Source organism: Leuresthes tenuis, unplaced genomic scaffold (genome assembly GCF_036924035.1).
Source record: "Leuresthes tenuis unplaced genomic scaffold, fLeuTen1.0.hap1 SCAF_12, whole genome shotgun sequence".
NCBI lineage: Eukaryota > Metazoa > Chordata > Actinopteri > Atheriniformes > Atherinopsidae > Leuresthes > Leuresthes tenuis.
The window spans coordinates 1,593,236-1,615,465 of NW_027325366.1; the positions used below are offsets into that span (position 1 = coordinate 1,593,236).

The following is a 22,230-nucleotide window of genomic DNA, read 5'->3' on the forward strand; positions in this document are numbered from 1 at the left end:
TTCAGATTCCAGGTGAAAGGCAACAGAGGAAGCCTTCACCTCTCTGCAGCTTCCTGAGGACCTGCAGTGGGGTCCAACCACCTCCTCTCTGATCCTTTGGGTATCATTGTCAGCTAGTAAGAGAACTCGTGGATGAGCTGTCATGTCTAGCTTCTTGTGCATTTCCCCACTGTGGGACTAATAAAGGCTCATCTTATCCACCACAGTCTTACTTCTGCCAGGTCTGATGTGTGAGCTCACTCAGCAACAAGCTGTAAGTCGTGTGCATTCAGACCAACCAAACTCTTTCACTGGAACCTGCTCGTTTTCCACAGAACCATCAGTCATGGCCGTTTGCCTCTCGTTTGGTCTCAGCCGCTCAAACCTTAAAGCTCCTGTATTTTTAAACCTAGACGCTCCGGGGGGCGTGAGGATGAAGTGGTCCCAGTAGAGTGCCTGTGTAGAAATCCCTCCGTTAGCTCTCCTATAGCTGCAAGTAGCCACATAACAGCAGCTATGAGCTAACAGAGCTATAGCACACGTTCATTCATTCATTCTTCTTAAAGTATTGGTGAAATAAAGACAGATAATGCCTTATTTAGAGGCTGCATCCTCTAAGCCCCGTTCACTCCGTTATATGGAGCTTGAGGAATCTAAATATCTTCCGAAGGACGCCGACTTTCACCAAACTGTTCTTTGTGAGTAGATGAACGTATTTCATGCTAGAAATAAGGTCTAGGTTTAAAAAAAACAGAGTTCTCCTTTAAAAACCACAACAAAGTTCAAATGAACAGAACTGAAGCACATTCCCCTCCAAGTCAGACGTAAAGTCTCTGGCTGTGGACAGGCTCCCTCAGTCAGGGATCACTTCAAACCACCCAGTCACTCAGGGACTTTTGAGAAACAAGATGCCTTTATTTGTATTGTTGAATGAGAAGAACTACAGTAGTAACCCACTGCAAGTAGTCAAAAAACACACACCAAGGCGGTGGCACACATCCACACTTGGCGGGACTCAAGCAGCAACAGACAAATAGTCCTTTGCCAGCAGCTATTAGCTGTTAGACTAAATATCCCATACATTTAAAATTAGACCATTTTCATTCTAGTGTCAGGTAATAATCACGAGTCAATGGAAGTCCAAAATGAAGTGACCCCATAACACGATGTTAAGACAGGCTCAAAAGTTAACTCTCATGTCAATTAGCTCTTTTCACAGGATTTGTCGCCAGACACAGTCAGACTGGTTTAAACCTCTCGGCTGGGTCGACAATGATCACCTTTGTGCTAAATCTGCTGCGGTTTGATCCTGGTTTAGGAGACAGAATCGTGTTTTAATCGGCACATGAAGACAGAAGGAGGGTCTGTTTATTACAGATAACCTAACCATGCAAGCAAAGTGCAGGGCTGTAGGCCTCAAACAAAGTCAGAGAAAGAGAAAACACAAAGGTTGGTTTTAAATCCTGAACTAATTCAAAGCAGGAGGAGACCCCGAGGAGGGAAGAGATGCTGCCGCTGGTGCCCAGTGCTCTACATCTGCTGGGTGGAGTTCCCGTTCCAGGTGTTGTTGTCATCTTCACTGTCCTCCTGAGTTCTAAGCCTGCAGATTTTACCATCTTTCTTGAAGTCCTTGGGCCTGTTTTCCAAAGTTTGCTTGGAGGGAGGGTCTCTGAACAGACACAAAGCAAAAAACATGCAGGTATGACATTAAAGTAGCTAAATTCAGCTCTCAGTGTTAAGACTTTGGTCCAGTCTGTGCAGCTGAGCTCAGGAGGAAGACTCACAACAGTCCTGCATGCTGGTTACATACGTTTCCCTGTGGTGTTGCTCACAAGTAAGAAATTATATAAGAAAAAAGCTCAAATTTTGAGCTGGAAAACTGAGATTTGTGGTCTTTAAAATGTTTTGAGGTGTAAAATACAATGAAAGCTGTGTGCATGAATCAAACAGTCAGTCATTAAAGTTCTGAAGCTCCCACCATGTTGTTACGGTGGAGCAGCATTCATGGGTCACATAAATGCAGCCGTTTTAGGACTGGCTGCCCAGCAGTGAGTCTTCACACCCATGTTTCCACTGCACTGGCTGAGGAGGAGTCTGCAGCTGCTGTTTCCAACTTTTCCTCACCTCTTTGCTTTGCTTGAGGATGGTTCTGAGTTGGTGTAGGAGTTGGACTGCTGGACGGGGCCTCTGGATGCAGCTGCAGAAGGGCTCGGGGTCGCAAAGAGAAAAGAGCTGAGGAATCTCCACACAGCTAGAAGAGGATAGAGGATCGTGCCCAGAGCTGCCCAAATACCGTTCCCAGAGGACTGGACCACTGTGTTAGAAGGCCTGCTCGACTGCTGAGACACAGAGGGGCCGCTTAGTGTTTTACTGCAGGCACATTCACAGAAGGCTTCACACTGTACACGCATTCACTGTTCAATAAGAAGCTGTTGTCACCAGGCCTACAACACTCATTCATGTCCACACGTCACATCTGCTGACACCAGTAAACTAAAAAGGACTTGTTGTAAAAGGTTAGAGATTCAGTCAGTTAGAGGCACGGACCCGCTGAGTTAGAGGCAGGGACCTGGTCAGTTAGTGGCACGGACCTGCTGAGTTAGAGGTCAGTTAGAGGTCAGTTAGAGGTCAGTTAGTGGCACGGACCTGCTGAGTTAGAGGTCAGTTAGAGGCAGGGACCCGGTCAGTTAGAGGTCAGTTAGTGGCAGGGACCCGCTGAGTTAGAGGTCAGTTAGAGCTCAGTTAGAGGCAGGGACCTGGTCAGTTAGTGGCACGGACCTGCTGAGTTAGAGGCAGGGACCTGGTCAGTTAGTGGCACGGACCTGCTGAGTTAGAGGTCAGTTAGAGGTCAGTTAGTGGCACGGACCCGGTCAGTTAGAGGTCAGTTAGTGGCACGGACCCGGTCAGTTAGTGGTCAGTTAGTGGCACGGACCCGGTCAGTTAGAGGTCAGTTAGTGGCACGGACCCGGTCAGTTAGTGGTCAGTTAGTGGCACGGACCCGGTCAGTTAGAGGTCAGTTAGTGGCACGGACCCGGTCAGTTAGTGGTCAGTTAGTGGCACGGACCCGGTCAGTTAGAGGTCAGTTAGTGGCACGGACCTGCTGAGTTAGAGGTCAGTTAGAGGTCAGTTAGTGGCACGGACCCGGTCAGTTAGTGGCACGGACCCGGTCAGTTAGTGGCCAGTTAGTGGCACGGACCCGGTCAGTTAGAGGTCAGTTAGTGGCACGGACCCGGTCAGTTAGAGGTCAGTTAGTGGCACGGACCCGGTCAGTTAGAGGTCAGTTAGTGGCACGGACCCGCTCGGTTAGAGGTCAGTTAGTGGCACGGACCCGGTCAGTGCTATTCCTACAACACTGAGGAAAGATTAGAAGCAGAACACAGACAGCTGAAAATGCTTTAGATCATCTAGTTAACTCCAGTCACATTTCAGCCAGCCCTGTATTGTATTATTAATATATATAAATCCGGGGCCTTAAGGTGGGTCTACAAGTTGCATATATTCTTAAAATGGGGCATGACAGATGTATGCAAATCTGATGTAAAGACCTGGTGCCTTTATATATGTGCACTGTTACCGTATCAAAGAGAGAAACAAAGACCCGTTATAGAACTGCTGATCTGGACCGAAGGTGGAACATTTAATCAATGACGTGTTCAGCTTACTGGCAAGAGGACGATGGAAGCACTTGGAGCCAGTTCCAGCTCCAGTAGGGTCTTGTTCAAGTCTTCACTGGTTAACTCTCGCCGAGGAAACATGGTTGCTAGAGAGAAGTTACCATAGCGATTTCCCACTTCCTGAAACAGGGCCAGCACAAAACATTTTTACAGCGGTTTACTAATGAAATCACATTTTTGAAATCCTCCTAAAAATATCAGTTCAAATGTTACAGTAGATGGAATCAAAACACTTTCAAGCTCCTTAGAATCGTACAAACTCTGTTTTTACCTTATTATCTGCATTCACATCCATATTGGACCATTTTTTAAGAAATCACTGACACTATTTCCTGCTTTTTTCTGGAAATATATAAACAAGTGAGGCTGGATCAGGACCTCTGCACAATAATGTAGATACTGCAGATATGTCATGTGCTCAAAAACTTCATCATGACCCAAATATATAAATATATATGTTTACACAGAAAGATGTTACATGTGAGGACTTTTAAACTTTTAACTAAATGCCTATGGTAACATGAACAAATACATACCGAAATGCTTTTTTTTTTTTTTTTTTAAAATGGTGCCTGTAACACTTAATGGTATAAACTTAAATACCTATCGTAACACACAAATATGTGGTGTAAATGCTTTTTTCCCCCGAACGGTGCCTGTAACACCGATGGTTTTAACTTAAATACCTATCGTAATGCACAAATACATACTGAAAATGCTTTTTTCCCCGAACGGTGCCTGTAACACTGATGGTTTTAACTTAAATACCTATCGTAACGCACAAATACATGATGTAAATGCTTTTTCCCCCGAACAGTGCCTGTAACACCGATGGTATAAACTTAAATACCTATCGTAACGCACAAATACATACTGAAAATGCTTTTTTTTTCCCGAACAGTGCCTGTTACACAGATGGTATAAACTTAAATACCTATCGTAACGCACAAATACATGATGTAAATGCTTTTTCCCCCGAACAGTGCCTGTAACACCGATGGTATAAACTTAAATACCTATCGTAACGCACAAATACGTGGTGTAAATGCTTTTTTCCCCGAACGGTACCTGTAACACTTAATGGTATAAACTTAAATACCTATCGTAACACACAAATATGTGGTGTAAATGCTTTTTTCCCCCGAACGGTGCCTGTAACACCGATGGTTTTAACTTAAATACCTATCGTAATGCACAAATACATACTGAAAATGCTTTTTTCCCCGAACGGTGCCTGTAACACTGATGGTTTTAACTTAAATACCTATCGTAACGCACAAATACATGGTGTAAATGCTTTTTCCCCCGAACGGTGCCTGTAACACTGATGGTTTTAACTTAAATACCTATCGTAACGCACAAATACGTGGTGTAAATGCTTTTTTCCTGAACAGTGCCTGTAACACCGATGGTATAAACTTAAATACCTATCGTAACGCACAAATACGTGGTATAAATGCTTTTTTCCCCGAACAGTGCCTGTAACACCGATGGTATAAACTTAAATACCTATCATAACGCACAAATACGTGGTATAAATGCTTTTTTCCCCGAACAGTGCCTGTAACACCGATGGTATAAACTTAAATACCTATCATAACGCACAAATACATGGTGTAAATGCTTTTTTCCCCCGAACGGTGCCTGTAACACCGATGGTTTTAACTTAAATACCTATCGTAATGCACAAATACATACTGAAAATGCTTTTTTCCCCGAACGGTGCCTGTAACACTGATGGTTTTAACTTAAATACCTATCGTAACGCACAAATACATGGTGTAAATGCTTTTTCCCCCGAACAGTGCCTGTAAGACCGATGGTATAAACTTAAATACCTATCGTAACGCACAAATACGTGGTGTAAATGCTTTTTTCCCCGAACAGTGCCTGTAACACTGATGGTTTTAACTTAAATACCTATCGTAACGCACAAATACGTGGTGTAAATGCTTTTTTCCCCGAACAGTGCCTGTAACACCTATGGTATAAACTTAAATACCTATCGTAACGCACAAATACGTGGTATAAATGCTTTTTTCCCCGAACAGTGCCTGTAACACCGATGGTATAAACTTAAATACCTATCATAACGCACAAATACGTGGTGTAAATGCTTTTTTCCCCCGAACGGTGCCTGTAACACCGATGGTTTTAACTTAAATACCTATCGTAATGCACAAATACATACTGAAAATGCTTTTTTCCCCGAACGGTGCCTGTAACACCGATGGTTTTAACTTAAATACCTATCGTAATGCACAAATACATACTGAAAATGCTTTTTTCCCCGAACGGTGCCTGTAACACCGATGGTTTTAACTTAAATACCTATCGTAATGCAAAAATACATACTGAAAATGCTTTTTTCCCCGAACGGTGCCTGTAACACTGATGGTTTTAACTTAAATACCTATCGTAACGCACAAATACGTGGTGTAAATGCTTTTTTCCCCCGAACGGTGCCTGTAACACCGATGGTTTTAACTTAAATGCCTATCGTAACGCACAAATACGTGGTGTAAATGCTTTTTTCCCCCCGAACGGTGCCTGTAACACCGATGGTATAAACTTAAATACCTATCGTAACGCACAAATACATACTGAAAATGCTTTTTTTTTCCCGAACAGTGCCTGTTACACAGATGGTATAAACTTAAATACCTATCGTAACGCACAAATACATGATGTAAATGCTTTTTCCCCCGAACAGTGCCTGTAACACCGATGGTATAAACTTAAATACCTATCGTAACGCACAAATACGTGGTGTAAATGCTTTTTTCCCCGAACGGTACCTGTAACACTTAATGGTATAAACTTAAATACCTATCGTAACACACAAATATGTGGTGTAAATGCTTTTTTCCCCCGAACGGTGCCTGTAACACCGATGGTTTTAACTTAAATACCTATCGTAATGCACAAATACATACTGAAAATGCTTTTTTCCCCGAACGGTGCCTGTAACACTGATGGTTTTAACTTAAATACCTATCGTAACGCACAAATACATGGTGTAAATGCTTTTTCCCCCGAACGGTGCCTGTAACACTGATGGTTTTAACTTAAATACCTATCGTAACGCACAAATACGTGGTGTAAATGCTTTTTTCCTGAACAGTGCCTGTAACACCGATGGTATAAACTTAAATACCTATCGTAACGCACAAATACGTGGTATAAATGCTTTTTTCCCCGAACAGTGCCTGTAACACCGATGGTATAAACTTAAATACCTATCATAACGCACAAATACGTGGTATAAATGCTTTTTTCCCCGAACAGTGCCTGTAACACCGATGGTATAAACTTAAATACCTATCATAACGCACAAATACATGGTGTAAATGCTTTTTTCCCCCGAACGGTGCCTGTAACACCGATGGTTTTAACTTAAATACCTATCGTAATGCACAAATACATACTGAAAATGCTTTTTTCCCCGAACGGTGCCTGTAACACTGATGGTTTTAACTTAAATACCTATCGTAACGCACAAATACATGGTGTAAATGCTTTTTCCCCCGAACAGTGCCTGTAAGACCGATGGTATAAACTTAAATACCTATCGTAACGCACAAATACGTGGTGTAAATGCTTTTTTCCCCGAACAGTGCCTGTAACACTGATGGTTTTAACTTAAATACCTATCGTAACGCACAAATACGTGGTGTAAATGCTTTTTTCCCCGAACAGTGCCTGTAACACCTATGGTATAAACTTAAATACCTATCGTAACGCACAAATACGTGGTATAAATGCTTTTTTCCCCGAACAGTGCCTGTAACACCGATGGTATAAACTTAAATACCTATCATAACGCACAAATACGTGGTGTAAATGCTTTTTTCCCCCGAACGGTGCCTGTAACACCGATGGTTTTAACTTAAATACCTATCGTAATGCACAAATACATACTGAAAATGCTTTTTTCCCCGAACGGTGCCTGTAACACCGATGGTTTTAACTTAAATACCTATCGTAATGCACAAATACATACTGAAAATGCTTTTTTCCCCGAACGGTGCCTGTAACACCGATGGTTTTAACTTAAATACCTATCGTAATGCAAAAATACATACTGAAAATGCTTTTTTCCCCGAACGGTGCCTGTAACACTGATGGTTTTAACTTAAATACCTATCGTAACGCACAAATACGTGGTGTAAATGCTTTTTTCCCCCGAACGGTGCCTGTAACACCGATGGTTTTAACTTAAATGCCTATCGTAACGCACAAATACGTGGTGTAAATGCTTTTTTCCCCCCGAACGGTGCCTGTAACACCGATGGTTTTAACTTAAATACCTATCGTAATGCACAAATACATACTGAAAATGCTTTTTTCCCCGAACGGTGCCTGTAACACCGATGGTTTTAACTTAAATACCTATCGTAATGCAAAAATACATACTGAAAATGCTTTTTTCCCCGAACGGTGCCTGTAACACTGATGGTTTTAACTTAAATACCTATCGTAACGCACAAATACGTGGTGTAAATGCTTTTTTCCCCGAACAGTGCCTGTAACACCTATGGTATAAACTTAAATACCTACCGTAACGCACAAATACGTGGTATAAATGCTTTTTTCCCCGAACAGTGCCTGTAACACCGATGGTATAAACTTAAATACCTATCATAACGCACAAATACATGGTGTAAATGCTTTTTTCCCCCGAACGGTGCCTGTAACACCGATGGTTTTAACTTAAATACCTATCGTAATGCACAAATACATACTGAAAATGCTTTTTTCCCCGAACGGTGCCTGTAACACTGATGGTTTTAACTTAAATACCTATCGTAACGCACAAATACATGGTGTAAATGCTTTTTCCCCCGAACAGTGCCTGTAACACCGATGGTATAAACTTAAATACCTATCGTAACGCACAAATACGTGGTGTAAATGCTTTTTTCCCCGAACAGTGCCTGTAACACTGATGGTTTTAACTTAAATACCTATCGTAACACACAAATACGTGGTGTAAATGCTTTTTTCCCCGAACAGTGCCTGTAACACCTATGGTATAAACTTAAATACCTATCGTAACGCACAAATACGTGGTATAAATGCTTTTTTCCCCGAACAGTGCCTGTAACACCGATGGTATAAACTTAAATACCTATCATAACGCACAAATACGTGGTGTAAATGCTTTTTTCCCCCGAACGGTGCCTGTAACACCGATGGTTTTAACTTAAATACCTATCGTAATGCACAAATACATACTGAAAATGCTTTTTTCCCCGAACGGTGCCTGTAACACCGATGGTTTTAACTTAAATACCTATCGTAATGCACAAATACATACTGAAAATGCTTTTTTCCCCGAACGGTGCCTGTAACACTGATGGTTTTAACTTAAATACCTATCGTAACGCACAAATACATGGTGTAAATGCTTTTTCCCCCGAACAGTGCCTGTAACACCGATGGTATAAACTTAAATACCTATCGTAACGCACAAATACGTGGTGTAAATGCTTTTTTCCCCGAACAGTGCCTGTAACACCTATGGTATAAACTTAAATACCTATCGTAACGCACAAATACGTGGTATAAATGCTTTTTTCCCCGAACAGTGCCTGTAACACCGATGGTATAAACTTAAATACCTATCATAACGCACAAATACATGGTGTAAATGCTTTTTTCCCCCCGAACGGTGCCTGTAACACCGATGGTTTTAACTTAAATACCTATCGTAATGCACAAATACATACTGAAAATGCTTTTTTCCCCGAACGGTGCCTGTAACACCGATGGTTTTAACTTAAATACCTATCGTAATGCAAAAATACATACTGAAAATGCTTTTTTCCCCGAACGGTGCCTGTAACACTGATGGTTTTAACTTAAATACCTATCGTAACGCACAAATACGTGGTGTAAATGCTTTTTTCCCCGAACAGTGCCTGTAACACCTATGGTATAAACTTAAATACCTATCGTAACGCACAAATACGTGGTATAAATGCTTTTTTCCCCGAACAGTGCCTGTAACACCGATGGTATAAACTTAAATACCTATCATAACGCACAAATACATGGTGTAAATGCTTTTTTCCCCCGAACGGTGCCTGTAACACCGATGGTTTTAACTTAAATACCTATCGTAATGCACAAATACATACTGAAAATGCTTTTTTCCCCGAACGGTGCTTGTAACACTGATGGTTTTAACTTAAATACCTATCGTAACGCACAAATACGTGGTGTAAATGCTTTTTTCCCCGAACAGTGCCTGTAACACCTATGGTATAAACTTAAATACCTATCGTAACGCACAAATACGTGGTGTAAATGCTTTTTTCCCCCGAACGGTGCCTGTAACACCGATGGTATAAACTTAAATGCCTATCGTAACGCACAAATACGTGGTGTAAATGCTTTTTTCCCCCGAACGGTGCCTGTAACACCGATGGTTTTAACTTAAATACCTATCGTAATGCACAAATACATGCTGAAAATGCTTTTTTCCCCCCGAAGGGTGCCTGTAACACCGATGGTTTTAACTTAAATACCTATCGTAATGCACAAATACATACTGAAAATGCTTTTTTCCCCGAACGGTGCCTGTAACACTGATGGTTTTAACTTAAATACCTATCGTAACGCACAAATACGTGGTGTAAATGCTTTTTTCCCCGAACAGTGCCTGTGACACCTATGGTATAAACTTAAATACCTATCGTAACGCACAAATACGTGGTATAAATGCTTTTTTCCCCGAACAGTGCCTGTAACACCGATGGTATAAACTTAAATACCTATCATAACGCACAAATACATGGTGTAAATGCTTTTTTCCCCCCGAACGGTGCCTGTAACACCGATGGTATAAACTTAAATGCCTATCGTAACGCACAAATACGTGGTGTAAATGCTTTTTTCCCCCTAACGGTGCCTGTAACACCGATGGTTTTAACTTAAATACCTATCGTAATGCACAAATACATGCTGAAAATGCTTTTTTCCCCAAACGGTGCCTGTAACACCGATGGTTTTAACTTAAATACCTATCGTAATGCACAAATACATACTGAAAATGCTTTTTTCCCCGAACGGTGCCTGTAACACTGATGGTATAAACTTAAATACCTATCGTAACGCACAAATACGTGGTGTAAATGCTTTTTTCCCCGAACAGTGCCTGTAACACCTATGGTATAAACTTAAATACCTATCGTAACGCACAAATACGTGGTGTAAATGCTTTTTTCCCCGAACAGTGCCTGTAACACCTATGGTATAAACTTAAATACCTATCGTAACGCACAAATACGTGGTATAAATGCTTTTTTCCCCGAACAGTGCCTGTAACACCGATGGTATAAACTTAAATACCTATCATAACGCACAAATACATGGTGTAAATGCTTTTTTTCCCCCGAACGGTGCCTGTAACACCGATGGTATAAACTTAAATACCTATCGTAACGCACAAATACGTGGTGTAAATGCTTTTTTCCCCCGAACGGTGCCTGTAACACCGATGGTTTTAACTTAAATACTTATCATAATGCACAAATACTTACTGAAAATGCTTTTTTCCCCGAACAGTGCCTGTAACACCGATGGTATAAACTTAAATACCTATCGTAACGCACAAATACATACTGAAAATGCTTTTTTTTTCCCGAACAGTGCCTGTTACACAGATGGTATAAACTTAAATACCTATCATAACGCACAAATACATGATGTAAATGCTTTTTCCCCCGAACAGTGCCTGTAACACCGATGGTTTTAACTTAAATACCTATCGTAATGCACAAATACATACTGAAAATGCTTTTTTCCCCGAACAGTGCCTGTAACACTGTTGGTATAAACTTAAATACCTATCGTAATGTACAAATACATACTGAAAATGCTTTTTTTCCCCGAACAGTGCCTGTAACACCGATGGTATAAACTTAAATACCTATCGTAACGCACAAATACATACTGAAAATGCTTTTTTTCCCGAACAGTGCCTGTAACACCGATGGTTTTAACTTAAATACCTATCAATAACGCATAAATACATACTGAAAATGCTTTTTTCCCCGAACAGTGCCTGTAACACTGATGGTATCAACTTAAATACCTATCGTAACGCACAAATATATACTGAAAATGCTTTTTTCCCCGAACAGTGCCTGTAACACTGATGGTATCAACTTAAATACCTATCGTAACGCACAAATACATACTGAAAATGCTTTTTTTCCCCCGAACAGTGCCTGTAACACCGATGGTTTTAACTTAAATACCTATCGTAACGCACAAATACATGGTGTAAATGCTTTTTCCCCCCGAACAGTGCCTGTAACACCGATGGTATAAACTTAAATGCCTATCGTAACGCACAAACACGCGGCGTAAATGCTTTTTTTCCCCCCGAACAGTGCCTGTAACACCGATGGTTTTAACTTAAATACCTATCATAACGCACAAATACATGGTGTAAATGCTTTTTCCCCCGAACAGTGCCTGTAACACCGATGGTATAAACTTAAATACCTATCGTAACGCACAAATACATGGTGTAAATGCTTTTTCCCCCGAACGGTGCCTGTAACACCGATGGTTTTAACTTAAATACGTATCGTAACGCACAAATACATACTGAAAATGCTTTTTTCCCCGAACGGTGCCTGTAACACCGATGGTTTTAACTTAAATACCTATCGTAACGCACAAATACATGGTGTAAATGCTTTTTCCCCCGAACGGTGCCTGTAACACCGATGGTTTTAACTTAAATACGTATCGTAACGCACAAATACATACTGAAAAAGCTTTTTTCCCCGAACAGTGCCTGTAACACCGATGGTATAAACTTAAATGCTTATCGTAACGCACAAACACGCGGCGTAAATGCTTTTTTCCCCCGAACAGTGCCTGTAACTTGATTTATCGTACAATTTCATTGGACGACTGTGAACTATTTGTTAATTTTATTGGTCTAATGTTACGAAGAAAAATGTTTTTGGCGGCATGAAAAAAAAAGAAAAAAAACATTAGCCGCACTGTATTATAAGCCACAGAGCTCAAAGTCCAGAAAAAAAGTAGTGGCTTATAGTCCGGAATTTACGGTATATATTAGTCATAATGAGTCTCTTTAGAGGAGGGGGTTCCTTTTTTAAAAATGTTTTTTGAGCTGTGTAATAATAGCTCAGAAGAGGTCCCAACCCGAGAGCTTGAGCATGTTTTCCTTTTATCGATACCTCCACATTGGACGTGATGAGGCCATCTTTATCGACACGTTACCCACTACTTGATTACCGAGTACCACAGATTAAGGTTGCTAAGTAAAACTTCACTTAGGTTACACTGGCTTACACAGGGATGTCCTGTGATCTGTGTCACTGAAGGCCGACAGTTAGAGAGGACAACATCCACAGCAACACCTACTGATGTCAGAGGTGTAATGGTACGTTAAAATTGGTGTTTAATATCAACAAAATTCACTTACTTAAAAACTAAGAAGAGAAATTTGGTTATTTTCTGGCCTTTTTCACTCGAGTATGTTTGAGTTTAAACTCCCCCATTAAATTTAATACAAATTAAACTGCATCCAAAAAAATAAATCACGACATATATCAGCAACAGAAGTATAGCATCTGCTAAACGTGCCTAACATTTCAGTCTTGGAACAATATTTCTAGATGCAAGCATGTAGGACTGGCTAGACGGCAAGTTTATGGAACAGGATACCAACCAAAGATAGATAGAAAACCTCATCAACAGTGATGTGAGCAGGGACTGTGTGTGACTGCATGTGTCAAACCTTCACAGCAAAGTCCCAAGCCTCCTGCAGTCTGGTCTGTGAGGGGAACTGGTTGGTGAAGGACGAGCCGTCTGGGAGGCGGAACTGTATCCTTGCAACAGTGCTAATCATGGAGACACAACGTTAAACACCTTTCACAGAAGCTTTAGGAGTTAAAAATACACACTTATTTCTATTTCATTCATGGTGCAGTGAGCCGTAATGTTGTTTAGGACCTAAGGTCTGCCTTCATTTGTCAGGGAATAATCTGTCAGTTGTTTAAATGAAGCAACACCAGAGCTGCCAGACAGCCTGGGACCACCTGCCTTCTCTCTCTGACTAATGTTTCCTTCCTGGCCTCCTGCTCTGCCTGTCTCGCCCTCAGGAGGGCCTCCTTGGAGGCCTTGTCATCCTCCTGGGTTTTGGCGTAGCGTGCTGCTCTTTCAGCTCGGTCCTGCAGGACAGAGGGACAAAGACATGAGGGAGATGTCTGGATTGTTCATAGAATAAGTTTAATAAGGATGAACCTACAGAGGCACCTTTATCTTGGAGTCTGACCAGAGTTTGGATCATGACTGACTCTGATGATCATCCACCAGACCTATGCTGGCCCAGAGTTTTCCGGATTATACATGTGCCAGTCAAGGACTGGGAAAGACTGGGATCTAGTATTTTGCCTATTTTAACGTATATTTAAATATACTTGATGACTGGCCTCCATCTGTGCTGCTTCATCACAAGTGGTGATGCTGAAAGGAAATTCATGACTGAACAGTGCAGATCATACTAAAACATGGCGGGCTGCCCACGGACACCAACAACCACACCTGTAGGCTACATCTGGTGACCCTCTAGCCATCTTTTACTGTCCAATAGTGGTAAGTAAAGTCTTATCATTTTGTGTGGATCTCTGCATCTCATGGATCATGCATCTCTGAGGGGCAGAATATTTTAAAAATCAACCTCTGAATGGGTTTGGGCGGCCGCCTCAGTTAATAAAGACTGTTACAGAGCCCAGATAATAAGAAAAAAGTACCTAAAAGATTCAGTACACGAACACAATCATGCAAAAGGAGGCCTGAAGAAGTTTTCTTACTCATCAAAACAAAGGTTTTTACTTCCTGCACATTAAAGAGGAGAAAGACTAGGTTACCATGGCGATCTGCTGCTTGACCCGCTCCCTGGCAGCCCTCTCCTCTGCCTTCTCTCGGTTTCTTTCCTCCAGGAGCCTCTTGGTCTTCTCGTCTTCCTGTTTCCTCTTTAAGTCTTGAACGTTTTTTCCCATCTGCCGGCGGTCAATTTCTTTTTTGATATCAGCCTGCAGGAAAACAACGTGGTCAAAAAAGAAAGGGAAAGGCTTTTTTTCCCCAATTAAGATGAAAAAAACCGCAACTAACAACTATCATTTGTAAAAGACTGACCACCACAGTGTAATTCACGAGCCATTTCAGCATCAGACCAGCCAAAATAACACAAGAACATCTAAAAACAACATCAGCGAACAACGGAATACTTTAACAACCCAAGAACCAGAATATCTTTAAGGCTGGTCCAATACATGCAGACAAATGTGTGCATGTATTCTACCAGCCTTGTCATCATCTACGAAGTCTTGCTTCTGGATCTACATGGAAAACAGGAAGTAGCATTCTCCTTACCTCCTCCTCTCCTTTCTTCTTTTGCTCCCGTCTCTCCTCCAGCTTCTTGGTCAGTCTGACAAGAAAATATCATTAGAATAGACCTCACTCTGGGAATAATCCTGTAAATGCATCAGCAGCAGGATTTGTTATGCATCCCTGCACAATGTTTAATGCTGGTTGAAGCTGAGGATGATAATCAGAGGGAAAAACCCTGGAAAGTGCTGCCAACTCCGGCTTCAAACCGATTTAATTTCATGTGCTGAGGTTTCAGCTCACCCTCCCCAACCCTAACGCCTTCCTCATCAGGCAGAGATACTGGTAAATTACACGAGCCAAACTAGTAACAGATCTGACGATGAGAAGATAATCGAGAAGCCTTTAACAAATAGAGTAGCAAAATTCAGTATAAAAGCGGCCTCCTGGTGGTACTGTCTGCTGATAAATACAACCCCCTGCTACCCATGTACAGAAATCAGAGTCAGTCTTAATCTTAATCTTAATTTCAAATGGACCAAATTGTGACTGAACCATCCCTTTAGTTTAGCTGCTGTAGGCCTAACCTGCTGGCTCCCTCTGTTCTCTCTATCCTCCATCGACTGCACGTATACGACATTAATGCTGAGCTGATGTTTTGGTGCCTCTGGCCTGTCCGCTAACCCCCCAGCCGGTCAACAACGATGGGCTCCCCTCCTGGTTCTGGTGGAGTTGTCTTCCCATTGAAAACGGGCTTTTCCGCTCCACTGTGGGCAACCACAACGTGCACGCTCAGGACGTGGGACAGAATCAATCTGAAGAGTGTGTGATCTGGTGACTTTCTTACTTTTTTAAGTTAGCATTATAAATAAAACTGAACTGGACTTACGATAGGTGGCGCTGTACCCATTTCAACTATCTCTAATAGAGCCACTTCCTGAAAACTCAGGCATTCAGAAAGATGGCGGAGCAAGATGAAGCTGCAAAGCAGAATGCAAAGTCCAATTCACCGTATACAAGCACGTTTAGTGTGACTATTAACCGAGTTCTCTCGGGGTCTTAATCTGACTGCGAGTAACCCGAGTCGGTCCTTAGTCAGACTAAGGTGTCTACATGAACTTAATAACTCAGTCTTATTGTAAATTAGCCATTAATCCGATTCTTTACGGTGCCATGTGACCCCACTGATTGTTTATCACAAAAGTAGTTAACAACTATACGATACATTATGTATTACATTAGATACATTATATGGTACATTATATGGTACGTTATATGGTATGTTACAGGTAAAAGATAAGTCAGGGATCATGTGCGTGAGGCTGCTGTTGGTGGGCTGAGGGCAACGTGTCCCACTGTAATTAACCTTTGGTGTTTTCTACACTTACGTGGAGATGTATCCTCAATGGAAACAGGTGTTTGAGACTTTTTCAGCTCTTCCACAAAAGGTACACTGACTTCCAAAGAGATTATATCCAAAAGTCCCCACAAAGCAGAGGTACTCCTACCTTTCCACCTTAGCATCCAGGTTCTCTTCACTGTCAGAACACCAGTCCGAGCGGTCTGAGGAGGCATTCTCCAAAGGAGGTTTTGAGCCTGAGGAGGTGCCATCATCCACTGTACCTGAGGGGAATTCTGTGTAGGAATGAAAGGAATGAGTTATCTGCTAATGGCACCACGTCAGAATACAGCAAACAGAGCATATTCATAATCAGGGTCAGTGATCACCACCAGCCTGGAGTGTGGCCCAGAACACACTGCAGCTGAAAAACAACAACAGTGGGTTCAGTGGAAGATCAGTTTGATCTGGAAGTATGAGCACACACCTGCTGCAGCTTCTGGTGCTGCTGCCGCCGACCCAACAGCTACTTCTGGAGCGGAGTCAGGTTCTGCGGCTGCGCTGTCAGGTGAGCTGGTCTCCACAGGATCACTGGCCTCTCTTAAAGCTGAAGCACTTCCAATTTTCTGTTTGGGCATCATTCAGAGAACATTTCAACATTTTATTTTATGGTGAACCGGGTAAAATCATTCAGGAGTCCAGAAAGGTTTTAATGACAGTCTTCCAGATGCTGGATCCCTTGAAATACCTAAAAAGTTTCTCGGCTCTAGTTTAGAGTGAAGAGTTAATTTAATCTCAGAGTTTTTGGTGAAATATTAACTTTGTAAAGTGGTAAGTTCATTTCCCCACAGACTTCCTTAATATTTTACTATTACACACACATTATAAAATCATTTTTAAAGTAGAGGTAGATTCATCCACCTGTGGAGCTCAGTCTCAATCGAACAACCCAACACTTACAGACAGTATAGATGTTTCATGATATTTCCCATGAATATCAGAACATTTGCAGTTTTACATTTCAGACCTGCAACACATCCCATAACAGTCAGGACAGTGAACCTTTTCCCACTTAGTTTCCTTCTGCCAACACTTAAAGCCGTTCTGACTCTGAGGAAACCAGGTGATGCAGAGTTCCAGCTGTTATTTTGTCCCATTCCTCCTTAAACAGGTCTTAAGGTGTGCAGCAGTGCGGGGGGGTGGTTGTTTCTCTGCTGGGGACAGGTCAGGACTGCAGGCAGCCAGTCCAGCACCCGTACCTCTTCTTCCTCAGCCAGGCCTTTGGACTGTGGCAGAATGTGGTTTTCCATGGTCTGCTTGAACAATGCTGGGACGTCCCAGGAAAAGATGTGGCCTTGAAGGCAGCATATGTTGCTGTAAAATCTCAGTGAGCTTTTCTGCATTAATGCTGCCGTCACAGAAGTGGAAATGAGCTTTGCCCCCTGATCCAACCCCATACCATCACAGAGCCTGGCTGCAGGGACTGGCTGCTGACAGCAGGCTGGATGCTGCTTTTGCTCTTTGCTCCATTTCTTCCAACAAAGATGTGGAATACTGATGGGTCTGACCACAGCACACGTTTCCACCGTGTGACGGTCCATCCCAGACGCCTCCGAGCCCAGAGAAGTGGACGCCACCTCTGGACGAGGTTAACATCAGGCTTCTTTCCTGCACAGTAAAGCTTGTGAATGGAACTCTGTATTGTAGTGCTTGACAAAGGATTCCACAGTAATCCCTTGTCCATGTGCTTCTATCAGCTGCTGATGAATGACGGTTCTTGATGCAGCGCCGTCTGAGGGGTCAGAGGTCACAGGGTCCAGCTTGTATCAGTTCAACTCAACTTTGGCTGGAGAATAAAACAAGCTCCTTCTGCATAAAAATACTAAAACTGAGTCTTTTTTCAGCTTTGGGTTATGTTTAAGGTGAGATAATAAATGCAATAGGTCCTTTCATACTGTGTTTTCACTCATGTTTGCTCATGTTTCAATAAAATGCTGAAAAGTACATGAAGAAATGAGACGTTTGCACAGTGCTGTAAAAACATGGCAAAACGGTCTCCTCCCTCCACTTTCATTATTCCTCACTTATAAAGAGCAACACCCCCCCACACACACACACACACAACTAGCTTCCCTGTCCCTTGTCGCTCTTAGGTAGGTATTTTTCCAGATGGATGGGTGCTCAGTCTTCCAAAAAGCAAACATCTCTCTGAGGTGGCGCTACACGCCGGCCAAAAGCTGGAGTCAGCTGGATCTGGGAGGGATTTCATAACAAAGCATCTGCAGCTCAGAGGGACTTCCTCTACTTCACCGGACAGAGAAAAATACAAATTCATTCAAGCTTTTTGAGGTATGCTTAAAGCCAGAATGTTCAGCTATTAAACTAAATTGTTTGGAGTTAAATCTGAGTTTTTATTTGTGAGTGTTCAGAGGTTCCACTGGTGTTCCTGGCTGTAAAACTCGATCATCTTATCTTCAGAAAAACAGTCCAGTTTGCACATGTTCAAGGTTCAATGAGTGCACAAATAACCCAGAAGACACTGCAAGAAGACCAAGCAGAAAGTGCTTTCATGGTCAACTATTAGTGCTCGTCAATAAGAAAACAGAAAAGAAGATGATTGTCAGGCTACATAAAGTGAATTCCTGTGAACCTACTGCTGGTCTGAGGAATGGGGGTTAGGGTTAGGGTTAACCCTTACCTGCAACTCGTTAACTTTGTTGATTCTCTTGATCAGTTCTTCCGGTGACACGCTGCCAGCGATGACCTCCAGAGGAATGCCGCTGTCTCCGATGAAGAAGCTGGAGGGTATGCACACCACAGGATCTTCAAAGGAGCGGCGTTAAGGAACAGACTGAACTTATAAGGAAGACAGGTTTTAATCAGTAATAAAACTGTTTTCAGTTTGGCTGATCGGCACACGTTGGCTTACCTTCCCACAACAAAGTGGACTGCATTAAAACAAGAAAAGGATACAGATCTGGGAGAACTGCACACAGGCATCACTGTGGAAAGAAAACGGCATCAGATTGATGTGTGTAACACTGAAGGTCTGTCACAGGTGTGACCAATAATTATCTCTTCTTCTGGGAAAGAAAAGACTGATGTGAGCTCGCTTCTCCAGGTGCACAGAACCTTTGCAATATGCTGAACAACAAGTATGCAAATCTGCTGTCTGAGGTTTCCATAAGGAAACAGAAACTCTTTGAGAGTCTCAGTTTAGCTCAGGACTGTTGAGGTTTTACACACTAACAAGATCAACTGAAAGGACAGTAAAAAAACTCCGGATTCAAGGCACATTTTGTGAAATGTGTGAAAGAAATTAGTCAACATCAGTCATTTATTTACAGCTAGCACACAGGAAGCAGCTGTGACTAATCAGAACTGAACACAAAGAGAAAAATGTGGCTCAGAGAAACTTAGTGTACTTCAAACCCAAGAACACCCTCAGACAGAGACTGCTTCACCCAAACTGAGTGCAGAGCGTCGGACACAAAGTGAGTCTTCCTCCATGAACTTTCAGCATTTCATGCATCCCAGTGGATTCAGAGTAAAAAGATGTTTAGATCCAGGTGACGATGCAAAATATACAGGAATAAAATGCAGTGTGACTTTCAAATATTAATTCCTCTGTAGATCAGTTTCTCTCATCAGTATCATCCCTGCTGAGTTAAAACAGTCCCGGACAGAATTAACCACATCCCTCACTTGTAAACACCCTATTTGGAACATTTTCATAATTATATTAAGCACATTTGAGAATATTTCAATAAAATGTATAAAGTTAGATAAGTTCATAAGACCTGAAGCAATTCCTGGATTTATGGAATAAAAATAAGACCCTGTTTCCAGTTTGTTTTTGATTGAATGTGAGTGTGCAAGGAAGGCCATTTCCATCAATCTGGGAAGGGTTATAAGGCCATTTCCAGACTATCTGGAGTCCATCATTCTACAGAGAGAAAGATTATTCACAAGTGGAAAACATTCAGGACAGCTGTCAATCTTCCCAGGAGTGGACGTCCCAGCAAGGTCACCCCAAGGTGAAGAAGCCCAGAGCTACATCTCAGACTCTACAGGCCTCAGTTAGCATGTTAAAGGTTAAAGGTCACCCCAAGGTGAAAAAGCCCAGAGCTACATCTCAGACTCTACAGGCCTCAGTTAGCATGCTAAAGGTTAAAGGTCACCCCAAGGTGAAAAAGCCCAGAGCTACATCTCAGACTCTACAGGCCTCAGTTAGCATGCTAAAGGTTAAAGGTCATGGCAGCACAGTTAGAACAAGACTGAACAAGGATGGCTTGTTTGGAAGGACTGCAGGAGAAAGCCTCTTCTCTCTAAAAAGAACATGGCAGCACAGCTTAGGTTTGCAAAGCTGCATCTGAACAAAGCTCAAGACTTCTGGAACAATGTCCTTTGGACAGACCAGAGCAAAGTGGAGATGTTTGGTCCTAATGCACAGCAGCACGTTTGGAGGAAACCAAACACAGCATATCAGCACAAACACCTCATACCAGCTGTCAAGCACGGGGGTGGAGGGCTGATGATCTGGGCTGGTTCTGCAGCCACAGGACCTGGGCACCTTGCAGTCATTGAGTCCACCATGAACTCCTCTGGATACCAAAGTATTCTAGTATAAACCTCAGAATTAAGAAGAGTGTGTACGTAACGTTTTCCCCCCATTGCTGTTTTTGGTCAGCTCATTTCACCATATCAGAATAGTGCTTTTATAGCTCATCACATGTTTCTTATGAGGACACTCGCTACATGAAATGCTTCACTTCTGAATTAAATGATTTGATCGAGCAGCAAACATCAGTACCTGTTGGCATCAAGTTTGATGGCCACACAGCATTTCTGTGCTGCCTCTGAGACTCTGTCATCCTCCCAGCTGGACATCAGCTGTGCTGACTGTTCATCTTCACCTGCGTGATAAATGACAGGTCTGTCACATTTCAGCGGAGACACAACGAACCCACGCTGTCTCTACAGAGGGCTGCAATAGTGGAAACGCTGACTCACATTACTACTAGCGCTAAAACTGCTTCCTCTGATGTAGCCACTGTGTCACCGTGAAGTCGCAGTCCCGATATAAACATGTCACATAACTCATTAGTGTAATTATTGAGGTGGCCTACATGGCCAGCCTACCTGGTTAAGCTATGAGACGGAGGGGTGTGTTGTGTAGTACCATTTCATATTACCACGACGATAGGCTAACATGTTGTTATCCGTTACATCTAGCATGCTCTGATCTTATTTCCCTCTAATTTGAGAGACGACACACATTTGTTTGACAGGTGGTTGTCAGTGATAGCTGGCTAATGGCTAAAAGGGCTAGCATGTTAGCACTACTGCTTCGTTGTAGCACCTAGAATCTATGAAAGTTCGTTCATCTTCACACACAAAGTTACCTGCAATGACAACGACAAAAATCAGACTGCGTTGTTTAGCAGAGTTAATGGCATCAGGAATCGAGCCCTCAAACCAAAGCATCTCTGGAAGCTCTGTTTCTGTCTGTGTTCCGGTGACGTTGCTGATCAGCGAAGCTTCATAAACCAAGTCTGTTTCTACTTCCAATGCGCATGCGTCGACAAACTCTCCAAACAGCTGTCACGACCGGTCTTCTTCGTGTGTTTGTGCGAATTACGATACAGACACAAGGTGTACACCACCACCTACCGTACCGGAGTTTATGGGACAGGATTTTCTGTTAAACAATATAAATTAACGTTTTCCTCAGTTTTCTCTCACCTTTACCGCGAGTCTGATCCTTTCTTTATAGAACTTCATCCGGCGCATTAAAATATGTTTCCAGTAGCATAAGTTGCAGTGGCTGTACTGTTGCTCCATCATTCTTACGATTGA

General features: G+C 42.4%; 1 protein-coding gene across 2 annotated transcripts; it reads right to left on the minus strand.

Moving 5' to 3' along the window:
- Positions 1-873: 873 nt before the first annotated feature.
- On the minus strand, positions 874-21,933 carry ubxn4 (UBX domain protein 4). Of its 2 annotated transcripts, none has more exons than XM_072397804.1 (13): positions 21,777-21,933; positions 21,185-21,287; positions 19,345-19,373; positions 19,070-19,194; positions 16,859-16,997; positions 16,541-16,667; positions 15,078-15,132; positions 14,573-14,737; positions 13,746-13,873; positions 13,441-13,543; positions 3,642-3,773; positions 2,104-2,315; positions 874-1,648 (listed from the first exon to the last, which is right to left on the minus strand). In XM_072397804.1, exons 1-13 carry the CDS (start codon positions 21,856-21,858, stop codon positions 1,510-1,512), a joined length of 1,539 nt encoding a protein of 512 aa, XP_072253905.1. In that variant the 5' UTR covers positions 21,859-21,933; the 3' UTR covers positions 874-1,509. The 2 variants fall into 2 exon arrangements, with proteins under 2 accessions (XP_072253905.1, XP_072253904.1); XM_072397803.1 differs by having other exon boundaries at positions 2,104-2,318; positions 21,777-21,932.
- Positions 21,934-22,230: the final 297 nt, after the last annotated feature.

Excerpts from the sequence above, each read along its gene's own strand:
- ubxn4 (XM_072397803.1), bottom strand. The coding sequence starts at position 21,858 with ATGCTTTGGTTTGAGGGCTCGATTCCTGATGCCATTAACTCTGCTAAA. Across the intron at positions 14,738-15,077 it reads AGAAGAAAGGAGAGGAGGAG|GCTGATATCAAAAAAGAAAT; the intron begins GTAAGGAGAATG and ends GTTTTCCTGCAG. Across the intron at positions 2,319-3,641 it reads CTTCCATCGTCCTCTTGCCA|CAGTCGAGCAGGCCTTCTAA; the intron begins GTAAGCTGAACA and ends TCTGTGTCTCAG.